Genomic DNA, 11,502 nt, shown 5'->3' with positions numbered 1-11,502 from the left:
AGAGAACCAGCATAGAGCCGGAGGAGGAGGAGAAGATTTTACAAGAATGGGCCACCACGTGATCTCTCTCATTAACTGTTAATTAATTATTCATGATACAGGAATTTTGAATTTTAATAACTAGTGGGTGTGATAAAACGGGAAATTTATAACCATTACTTTATCGTAAAAATAGTAAAATTAATCAAAATTGATCTTGTAAACAAAAATGAATTTAAATCTTTTTTAATATGAAAATTTTATGAGATAATTTTATGTAGAATGATGCAGGAATATACCTTCAAATAGTCTAATACAATTACTGCTTGCACTTGCTTGGAAATACACCAAAAATGAATTATATTTGACTATTAAAGTCGCAGCATCTCATTAATAGACTAATAGAGCACAAATTAATTTTACTTCTGTTATTCAAATCAAGAGTCTCTGGTCCAGCTGGATACAATAACAAGTTGTGTGGGTCTGCCCAAAGAAATACACCTAATTGTGTTACAATTTAATTTATTATTTAGTAAACAGTAATGTGATGTCGATTAGGAACAAGAACTGTATTTTTGTTACCAGTCACAAGCTCATTTTTAATTTTATTCATGAATAATCATGCACTTGTGACCAGATTTAATAGTATTCATAGTCACCTCCTCCCACTCACGAGTTCACTCACCAAAATAAATTGCTGACAGCTATCTAGTATCTATGCTCAGTATGCTGATCGCTGACAGCTGGTGAGATATTCAAATCAAGCCATGTCCTCCAGCTTCTGTGTTGTTTTTCTCTTCTCTTACCTTTCTCTTGCTTTCTCTCAATCTGTGACAGTAGAGACAGAGGCCAGAGCTATTGCTGACATTAATGCTTTCATTGCTAACAACACCAACACTGGGAATCAACCTGAAATTAATAATGTAAGACTCACTATAATAATAGTTTGACATAATAATTATAGTTTTTGTATCACTGCATGAGTGCCTTGATGGTGCAATGGAGCATAAATATCAGAGTAAACGTGCATTGTCCCATTTATGAATACTTCTCTTAGTACCATGATAGCAATAGCAGTTTACTTTCAGTTACGGTATCATATCAAAGCCTTGGGTGGGGCTCCCTATGCCTACAGGCCACTTTCTACATCTCAGCTTTAAATTTTAAAATTGTTTTTTTGCTTTGCTGTTTGTTATTTTAATAAAAATTGATGCCAAAACTGTCTATAAATGTATTTATTCTTTCCTTTACAGCCAGCTGCTAAACTAGTCCGTCTTGCCTTTCATGATTGCCCAGGTGGATGTGATGGCTGCCTCAACTTTGAGAATCCTGAAAACAATGGACTAATGGAGACATACACTATTATCAATGGGATATTTGATCGTAATGGCTATGCAGCAGAGGGAATGTCACGAGCTGATTTTGTTGCTTTAGCTGGTGTCATTGCAATAGAAGCTGCATCAATGCGGCAAGACTGTAGAATGATGCCACCTAATTCAACCTGTCCACTTGTTCCTACTATGACACTCAAATATGGTCGCAGAGACTGCCAAACGTCTCCAAGAACAGATGATATTGAACCATTTCCAGTTGCTCATGGCGACCTGAGTCACGTACTGATGTACTTTCGGGATAACATGAACATGAGCACTCGTGAGACTGTAGCCATTATAGGAGCCCACAGTCTGGGGACTACCAGACTACAGAACAGTGGGTTTAGAGGCCCTTGGGCTCCACCGACTGATAGGTTTGATAATGGGTTCTATCGTATTTTATTTGGTGGTGGTAATGCAAGGTGGATGCAAGAGGAGGTCAACGACACTCGTAGCTCAGTGTTCCCTGATTCAAGATACCAATGGACTAGGCCTGGCCCTGGTAATGGTGGACCTGGTCCTGGTAATGGTGGTGGACCTGTTATCATGTTGAACAGTGACATGGTAAGTGCTAGCTATGCATAATAAGATACAGCACATGCTCATCACATGCATGGATTCTTTTGATAGTAAGCATATTTTGTTGGGTAAACATTGTAGTAGCTATAGTTACATTCTTTACATTACTATAGCATTGATTGGCAGTGTTTTATTCCATAGGCTTTACTGAGGGACATTGATCCTGATTCTGATGGACGTGAGTCTAATGCTTCTTGTCGAATGAACTCAAACAATTGTGAAGAATCAATGCTCACCTTTAACATGGTGAGGGAGTTTGCCATGAACAACAGTGCATTCATAGAGGCATTTGGACCCGCCTTCCAGAAACTAATAGAAACTGGTTACCATGGGACTAATGCTCTTTATACTGCAGAAGAAGTTGTTCCTACATCATCATCACCTATGCCAACCCCTACTGAGTCATCCACTCCTAGTGCTGGTGTTGGCTTGAAAGCAGTTCTGCTACTCACTCTATCTCTCTTTGTACTAGCTGTCTTTGCTTGAACAGTTAGTATTTGATCAAAAAGATGCTGACTTTATTCTAGTATGCTAGATTTTATTACTGCGTCTAATCATGTCCTCATTTAATTTTTAGCTTGTTTTTAGTAAAGAGTACCATTATTTATCATAACACGTGTAAACACGTGGGTGACCAAGTAGGTGTGGTTAAAATCTAACACGTGTATACACGTGGGTTTAATCATGAATCTTACACATGCGCAGTTGGTAACCATGAACCACGTGTAGTACTCAAAATGGCTGCCAGTGAAGAAAAGAAGAGAAAAGGAGGTGAAGGAGTTGTTCTAGAGCTGGAATTAGTGATTGGGAGCTACGAGAGTCTATTATGTGGCCTATCCTATGATTTACTGGAGGATGAAGCAGTAGGAACCTTGTTACTTATTTCTAAAATGTTTTTAAAAAATAGAAATTGAGATCAAAATTCAAAGAGAAAGCTCACATGAGCTCTATAAGATCAGTGGCAGCTTCAAATAATGGGATACTAGCCTCAGGGGGGACTGACGAGATTATTAAGTAGTTATATTAATTAATTACTGCTGACTCCACCCATTTATAATAGATTATACAACATGAGGACTCACACAGAACTAGGCACATTAATACAACACGATGGTACGTAATTAATTAATTATTCATAGGTGTAATTACTCATTCATTCAGGTACTATTAATTATTTATTATTTCAAGATGATGGTAAATATTTGTACAGTGCTAGTGATGATGGTTCAGTCTGTGTCTGGTCCACTCATGACTGGCAGTGTCTTCACGTATTGAAAGGACACAAGTAAAGTGGGTGTGGGTGGAGCTTAATCATTGTTTTGCTGCTTGTGATGATTTTGAAAAGGAATTGCCGTTTGAGCCATTTTTATGATACCAGCAGTTTCGCTGAAGCAGCAGCAGCGAGTGTAATAGTGTATTCTGTTGTGTTAATTTTTTTATTGATAATCTTTATTTTTATACCAAGAGGTCCTGTTTCATGTGTTGCTGTTCATCCAAGTGGACGATTAGCACTTTCTGTCGGTAAAGACAGAACCATAAGGTTTATTGTTTATTAACTGATTATTAATAATTACTATCACAGGACCTGGGACCTATCAACTGGCCGTTGTGCTTTTATTAAAAAGTTCCCTCAAGGTATGTTGCTGGGTGTGGTCACTGATTGCCCCTCCTCCTCCTCTTACAGCTCTTGATCTTGTGGTTTGGTCCCCAGTTGGTGATTCATATGTTATATCGTCTAATAATCATTTTTCATTATTTCACGTTGAGGTGAGTCGGAGTTAGTGTTTCATTCCAATCTCTTCTACTATAGACTGGCCCCATACTCCTTCAAGTCAATGTTGGTCATCATATTAATTCCATTGTATTTATAACAGTAAGAGCTTGTTGTTGTTTATTGTTGTTTATTGTTGTTTGTTGTGATCAGTGATGAGTCTATTAATAGGAATTGCCGTTTGAATTTCCAATATGTAACTACTGGGTCAACTGAGATCACTCTTTTATTATTATTTATTCATTTATTTATTTATTTATTCATTTGTGTTTATTGTTTTTCCCCCTTCAGGATGATATTATAGCAGTCGGGTCTGAGTCCAGTGATATTTTATTTTATTCCGTTACTAAGGAAGAACAATTACTGATCTCATTGAAAGGTCACACCAACAGGTCAATAATCATCATTATCATCATCATCATCATCATTATTATTATTATTGTTTCTGTAGGATAAAGTGTCTTTCTTTTGTACCAGGTGCTGGGCTATTGTTCTCTGGTTCTTCTGACGGTTCAGTAAAAGTTTGGAAACTATCAATGGACAATATAGTAAGCACTGTATACTTTTAATGTTAGTATACCATCAGTATACTCTTGTATTCTTATAGTCGGAGAGTCAGTGTATAGCTGATGCTGATATTGGAGCTAGATTGACTTGCATGACACTAGTCTATCCTCAGGAATTGGAGGAGGGTGGGGCTAAGAAGAAACGCAAGAGAAAGACTAAGATTCAGTCAACCTCTAATGAAGGTAAAATAGATACTTAATACCTATTGACTGAAGACATAATGTGAACAGAATATACCCTGGACATTAATCTTTAATATTGTATAGAGGAACCAATGACTGAGCAACTAATGAAAGATAGAGCTGTTGTTACATTTGAAGAAGACACCATTAGTAGTATTAATAAGGAACAAAAGAAGACAAGAGCTAAGAAGAGAAAGAAAGGGCCAGGAGGTGGTGCTAAGAGACCATTAGTGACAGTAGAGTATGAGGAAGAGGAGGAGGAGGAGGAGGAACAGACTGAACCGTTTGTAAAGAAGAATAAGAAATCAAATAATGGAAAGAAAGTCAAACTTGATTCGTCTAAAAAGAAGAAAAGAAGACATGTCTAGTTTTTGTGATTGAAATTAATGTTATTTTAAAATTCATGCAAGCTCAACCCATACCTTTTAAATTAAAATATGGCTGAAAGCAGGGAGTCTCCTCTTGTTTCATTGGAAGACATTACCAGAGCTGTGAGTGTATTGGAGGCCAGTCCTCATGTTGATAGAACAGGATTGATTCGTGTAAATCCTTCACGCTATGGGATATCAGCAAATGGAACTGAGCTCTACTTCAAACTGGAAGGAATGCAGAACAAAGGATCCTTTAAATTAAGAGGTAAGGCATTATAAAATGAGCTAAAGTTGTATTGGAATTCATTGGATCATCAGGTGTTGTAAACCAACTGGAGAATGCTCCTCCTGAGGTGAAGGAAGGGAAGAGGACACTGGTCACAATGTCTGCCGGTAACTATGGCCGCTCCTTTGCTTACCTTTGCAAAGAGAATCAGCTCAAGGGGAAGGTGGTAATGCCAGACGTATCTCCAGCAAACAGAGCAGAACTGATCCGAGGCCATGGATTAGAGGTACAGCTAGTGCCTACTTCACAGCTTAAGGAGACAGTGGAGCAATGTGTTCAAAAGGAGGACATGCTCTTTATGCATCCATTTAATGACCTTCACCTCATTGCTGGGTATGGTAGCATCGGCTATGAGTTGTACCAGGAACTGACTAACATTGATATCATCATAGTCTGCTGTGGAGGAGGGGGCCTGTTAGCTGGGATTGCTTCATATGCTAAACTATCAGGAAAAGGATCTAATACTCGTCTCATTGGAGTGGAGCCTGAAGGAGCCCCCACCATGTACCTGAGCTTAAAGGAAGGACGAGCGGTTGAGAAACCTGATGCTAAGAGCATAGCAGGAGGTCTGTCACCTCCTTATGCTGGGACCAATACTTACCAAATAGTGAAAGAGTTTGTAGAGGAAGTGGTTCTTGTTAGTGATGATGAGATCAAGGAAAGTGTGAGATTATTGTACAATAATGGACTGGTAGTGGAGCCATCAGGAGCTGCTGGCCTAACTGCACTGAGGTGTGGCAAGATTAGAGATATTGATGGAAAGAAAATTGCAGTAATCATCAGTGGAAGCAATGTATCACCTCAGGAACTTGTTAATATTATGCAATGATTGTAGCTCATTAATTATTCATGATTTAATTGGTAATTAATAATAATTATTGTTCATTAATATTCATTAGGATGGTCACGTGATTATTGCCCAATCCAGTTTTTGTTGCTTAGCAACGACATGACCTCAGGCGGGAGCAGAGAGAGAAGAAGAAGCACGAGGCAGCCATTGTCTCTCTCCTCAGATTTCAACTTTTCTCTTTCTGTAACTCTTCCTTTCTCTCAGTAGGTCTGCTGGAATGTGTGGTACTAACTGTTGGAGAGAGACAGGTTACTGTGTCCTGTGTATGTACAAGCTTGTAATATTCTTTATGTAGGAAATAGGCATGACTTGTTACTGTCTGGAGTACAGGATAATTAATGAGATAAGTTAATACACACACACAGTGTTCCTGTATATGAGTGTGTGATGAATAATGGAGGGAATAGTTTATCTAAGTGTCAGTTGGTAAAGACAACGAGCAAAGCAAGAGTGAGAAATACATGTAATGGGGAAAAACGAGTGGTTTTGCTCTTTGCCTTTCCACTGGCATTTTGGTAACATTCTCACTTTATTCTTTCACACATTCCGCATGTTGTTATTATTATTATTATTATTATTATTATTATTATGGGGTTATTGTTTTATTATTATCATCATAAACTATATATTAGTTAAATGACAAGTAAATTCATATTTTTGTATTATTTTCAGGTTGATGTTCATAACTTGTATCAATGGATCAAAGTATTGGTTAATAATATCCACACACTATCTGTACATGTACATCTATATCTAACACATATTCTATTTTCTTTCTTAAGCTGGATAAACTAGTCTTCTTCAGCATCAAGTTCAAGTCTTCAGTGTATGGTAACAATGTATCTATTGCATGCTAGTACCTTGATTACAGTGCTAATGATAAAGGGCTCATTGTATACTGTTATCCACCCCAGTACATGTAATAAAGCACTGTCCCATTGATCTTTAATTATTCTATTGTTTAAACATTTTTCTTTCTTTATTTCTACAGGAATCAAGTTTAAAGTTGGTTGAGTGTGAGGTAGAGTGAGAGTTAATAATGTATAATTACGCATGTTTATAATGTATTTTATGCATGTACAATATAATCCACACATGTCCTTCCACCCCCCCCCCAACCTCTAGTAGGTCTGCCGACTGTTCTGGACTGGACCCTGGTAAGTATTGATTGCATGTTCTCCGTTATTACATGTAATGGGATGGATAACAGTATACAATGAGCCAATGGTTTAAAATTTAAATTTTAAAAATTTATTTTTGAATTTGTATTATAATTCAGTTAAATTTGAATTTTAAAAAATCTAATTTACTAAGTAGGTGGGGCAGTGGAGATATAACCACACCCTCAAAATAGGCGTGTCTTCAGTTGACCAGTTAGTTAACTATTAATAATTAACTAGCTTGAGGTTGAAGTGGGAGGAGCCTGTATAGTAAAGGGGCCGACCTTACGAGCTTGAGCTAGCTAGAAGTACAAGATGAGTCTTTCTGAGAAACTGGGACCGTCCAGAGCTAAGGAACTAGCCGCCTTCCTTCTCAAGGTAGAGTTCCCAGCTCCTACGAGAAGAATAATGGAACCATTACTGGAAATGGTGAGAAACATTAACCAGCCTGTCTGGAGGTGTGTGTGTGTTTAAAAGTAATGGTAATACCTGAGGACTGAGATATCTGCTTGAGGTGAAGCTGAGGGCAGATATCAAGGGACTCAGGCATTACATTACTGATACTCACCTCCAGACACACACACACTGGTTCTAGTACATGTACTGAACGTGAAGTATATGTAATTATTATAACAAGTCGAGTGAGGAATGTCCATTGATAATTTGAGAGTAAACTGATAATAATGATAATTTAATTTATACAGTGTTCCACAACAGTATACTGAAAATTTACTAATAATATACTGCTACTCTAATTTCTATTTTTAGTTGGTTGGAGGGCAATCATTTGATTTGTCCCAGAATTACCTTATAAGGGAACCGGCTGCACTGTTACTATTAATAGAACTGATACCATCACTCTCCGAAGAGCTGCAGGTAAATAAAAATAATTAATAAATTTAATTATTATTTTTTTATCATTTTTAGCTTGACCTATGGAGTACTCTTGGTGCTATGCTGCACCAGTGTCTTCACAACATTAGCAGCTGTCATAATATCGGAATGACTGAGAAGTGTTTGGACTATTTAGCAAAAACTAAAAACCCAAAAATAGCGAGTAAGAACCTCTCCTAATGGACACTCTCTATAGCGTACACCTTTATTTAACGGACAGCATCTATCATAATGTTATTGTTTTGTAGATCACATTGGGTCTGTCCTTGAACTATTGTCTGGTTACAGTTTAAGTGTCAAACACTTAAAGTCAATCCTATCATATTTATATAATGGACAGTCTGACACCACATGGGTAAACAATAAACAACAACAACAACAACAACAATGATGATGATGATATTTTTCATCTCTTTTTCATATTAGGCTCCTCACTCAGTATTATTAATTAGTTTATTGAATAACGTTACTATTAATAGAACACCTGATGCTTTCTTTAGCTTCTCTGGTGGCCACGGATCAGTAAGTAATAAATAAATACTAATAACTATTAATAACTAATAATAACTATTAATAACTAATAATAACTAATAATAACTATTAATAACTAATAATAACTATTAATAACTATTAATACCTATTATTATTTTTAGGTGTTTGCATTGCCTCCAGTGTCTAAATGGCCTACACAGACTGGGTTTACTGTATCAATGTGGATAAGATCAGAGCAAACTTATGATTCACAGAGAGACTATTACAAACCAATCCTCTACTGGTAGGGGGCGTGTACATGTACATGTAGGGGCGTGTACATGTACATGTATATTATTGAAAGTGATCAATATTAGGAGCTAGTTATTAATGGTTATTAATAGGTTTCGTAGTGGGCGTGGTTCTGGTTATTCGGCTCATTTTGTTGGTAGTACGTTGGTACTGGAGACTGTTGGTAAACAGATCAAGAAACCTCAGACACACCCAGTGGACCACGTCTTCCATTCATTTCAAGTAATCACTTTAATTAAATGTGTGGGTGGTAGTTACTTTAATTGTATTGTTATTACTGAGCTGAGCTGAATTCATTTTGGGAAAACTATAGCCTATGGTTTTTTCCAAAAAATGGGTCCAAAATCACCCCCAATTCTTATCACATTTTCTAATACATATTGATGTCCTTATGCTGTGTAGAAAGTTTGAGCTGATTCCAAATTCAATTTTTCAAGTTATGGCCATTTAAAAAAACAGGTCAAAATCTGAAAAATCCCCTGTACTATAGCCCATGGTTTTTTCTGAAAAATGGCTCCGAAATCACCTCACCTTTTTATTACATTTTCTGATACATATTGATGTTCTTATGCTGTATAGAAAGTTTGAGCCGATTCCGACTTCAATTATTATTATTATTATATTTAGTGGTACATGGTCACTGTTGTGTACACTGCTCATCGGCTGAGATCCAGTGAGGTCCAATGTTATGTTGATGGAGTTCTATCATTAACTGCTGAAGTAACTCTACCTTTACAAGAAGAAGTAAGACGTGTATATACAAGATATTATTAATATTATATATTTTATTTTTAGATTTATGATAAATGTTTCCTGGGCGGCAATCACGTGGCTACTCCAGACTCAGTGTTTCAAGGTCAAATGGCTGCCCTGTACATATGGAGGGTCCCTCTCAGTAGAGACTCCATTGCTTCACTTTACAAACTAGGATCCAACTATAGGGTATGCTACTGATATTTTGAATGCTTGCCCTGTCAATTTTTGTACAGAGTCAGTTCAAATTTGAAGCCGAGGTTGATATGCCATTAACAATGAAGGAACAAAAAGTAAATAAAACAATTATTAAATGTTAAATATATCTTATTATTATATTAATAGTTATTGTTTGATGGTTCATTGTCCAATTCATTAATCATTTCATATAATGCTAAAGCAGTTGATGGTCAGTTGTGTCTTGAAGCTTCACCAACTGAAGGACACAGTTCAGTGTTTGCTCATTCACCTCATGCCACTATGCTTGAGGTAGGTATCATGTGACTATCATGTGATTATCATGTGACCTTTATTAATGCAGGGGGTGGAGCCAGTCCTCACTACATCAATACACAGTGCTCTTCATTCATTAGGAGGAATACAGGTATTGGAATGTTAATTTTTGCCATTTATATGATTCTTTCTTTCAATTTTAAAGGCCTTGTTCCCATTGTTTTCTCAACTGGATACAGAGCAGCTGGTGACATTGAAAGGGAAAACTGTCATTGATTATTCATTGAGGTACATCAGCTGTAGTTTTATAAATTTTCACTGCCTTTTTCTCTCCCAATGTCTTCTAGTGTTAAATTATTGTCATTAGTTTTTGAATTAGCTCGTAACTCAACCACTTACATGTACCAGCTGGTACAAATGAGCTCACTAATACCTCATCTACTGGGAAAAGTACACACACAGCTGCTATTAATTTTATTATTATTAAAATTTTAATTGTTTGTAGGTATCTCCATTACATTTAAGTGGAGACTTGCTTTCTGTTATATTTGATTTCTTACGTTATCTATCAAAGTCTCCTTATTCTGAAGAGCTCATCCAACCATTAGTAGTGCAGCTCCTGTTTAATGCTAGTCTCTGGATCAGGGCCAGTAAGAAGGTAAGAGTATACTGTTAGTATACTATTAATATACAGTAATGCAGAGAATATAGAATAATTATACTGATTTGCGATTTAAAAATTACACCTGCAGTTTACATTAACTTATCAATTTTATTTTAACTGCCCTCATGATAACCTCTGTATCTCTTTATAAAGTAAAAATTACGACCATTACTTTCAGTTTCATATTATTAGTAGTCAGTGTAAGTTCTTGCTGTTCTTCTCTTCAATGTCTGATAGTGTTCCTCTATTAAGCTCATCATCAGTTACTAGTAGAAGGAGATGTCCTTCCTCTTATCGTTTCCAGTTCATTCACTCCAAGGGAGCACTACTGGTACTATTCTGGGACCTGATGATATCATTTAGTCAGAATGTAGTTATTGCTGTTGCTTACTCCTCAGCTGCACATGTCCTTCAGGATTATTATTACATTATAATAGTCGGACTGTCTCTTGTTTTCTTTCTTGCTGGATATTTTGGAGATTTCTTATTGAGCAGATATAAAATTGTTTTGGTTGGATCATATATTGCATTTCTTTTACTGATTCCTTTTATAATTGTCTTCATGCTTCTACCATCATATACATATTTTCTGTTGGTGTTGTATGGATTGTCTTTCATTACTATTACTATTGTACGTGTTAATCTGTTGCCATTCAATATTGATCAGCTCATTGGATCATCAAGTGATGAACTAACTGCTATCATACACTGGCATAATATTGGACCTATTATTGTTATATCTACTTTCATGTTTAATATTAAAATGATATATCTATTACTAGCTAGTGTTGTCTGTGTATCTGCAGTACTAGTCAGTCACAGTCTTTCAAAGGTATC

General features: G+C 36.4%; 4 protein-coding genes across 5 annotated transcripts; all 4 read left to right on the top strand.

The window, feature by feature from the left end:
• The first annotated feature begins 681 nt into the window (after positions 1–681).
• On the top strand, positions 682–2,544 carry LOC100640460 (putative ascorbate peroxidase). The gene is made up of 3 exons (XM_003388693.2): positions 682–902; positions 1,233–1,916; positions 2,073–2,544. The coding sequence occupies exons 1-3, from the start codon at positions 747–749 to the stop codon at positions 2,415–2,417; spliced, it is 1,185 nt and encodes a 394-aa protein (XP_003388741.1). The 5' UTR covers positions 682–746; the 3' UTR covers positions 2,418–2,544.
• Positions 2,545–2,608: 64 nt separating this feature from the next.
• On the top strand, positions 2,609–4,855 carry LOC100640334 (p21-activated protein kinase-interacting protein 1-like). Its single transcript, XM_003388692.2, has 12 exons — positions 2,609–2,794; positions 2,839–2,945; positions 2,992–3,044; positions 3,093–3,216; positions 3,397–3,471; positions 3,514–3,566; positions 3,616–3,698; positions 3,742–3,804; positions 3,994–4,094; positions 4,154–4,250; positions 4,310–4,451; positions 4,536–4,855. Exons 1-12 carry the CDS (start codon positions 2,669–2,671, stop codon positions 4,817–4,819), a joined length of 1,308 nt encoding a protein of 435 aa, XP_003388740.1. The 5' UTR covers positions 2,609–2,668; the 3' UTR covers positions 4,820–4,855.
• On the top strand, positions 4,855–5,983 carry LOC100640208 (L-threonine ammonia-lyase-like). Its single transcript, XM_003388691.3, has 2 exons — positions 4,855–5,087; positions 5,141–5,983. The coding sequence occupies exons 1-2, from the start codon at positions 4,889–4,891 to the stop codon at positions 5,935–5,937; spliced, it is 996 nt and encodes a 331-aa protein (XP_003388739.1). The 5' UTR covers positions 4,855–4,888; the 3' UTR covers positions 5,938–5,983.
• A 1,334-nt stretch (positions 5,984–7,317) lies between these two features.
• Positions 7,318–11,182, top strand: LOC109584381 (neurobeachin-like). 2 transcript variants are annotated; one of them, XM_020000117.1, is made up of 15 exons: positions 7,318–7,547; positions 7,887–7,994; positions 8,046–8,175; positions 8,261–8,367; positions 8,439–8,534; positions 8,666–8,787; positions 8,888–9,017; positions 9,423–9,539; positions 9,591–9,737; positions 9,785–9,841; positions 9,894–10,037; positions 10,090–10,152; positions 10,207–10,289; positions 10,349–10,451; positions 10,507–11,182. In XM_020000117.1, the coding sequence occupies exons 1-15, from the start codon at positions 7,434–7,436 to the stop codon at positions 10,675–10,677; spliced, it is 1,692 nt and encodes a 563-aa protein (XP_019855676.1). In that variant the 5' UTR covers positions 7,318–7,433; the 3' UTR covers positions 10,678–11,182. The 2 variants fall into 2 exon arrangements, with proteins under 2 accessions (XP_019855676.1, XP_019855677.1); XM_020000118.1 differs by lacking the exons at positions 10,207–10,289; positions 10,349–10,451.
• Positions 11,183–11,502: the final 320 nt, after the last annotated feature.

This window comes from Amphimedon queenslandica, unplaced genomic scaffold, assembly GCF_000090795.2.
Source record: "Amphimedon queenslandica unplaced genomic scaffold, v1.1 AMPQUscaffold_13214, whole genome shotgun sequence".
NCBI classification, from domain to species: Eukaryota; Metazoa; Porifera; class Demospongiae; order Haplosclerida; family Niphatidae; genus Amphimedon; species Amphimedon queenslandica.
This window is presented reverse-complemented; position numbering and strand designations above follow the sequence as displayed.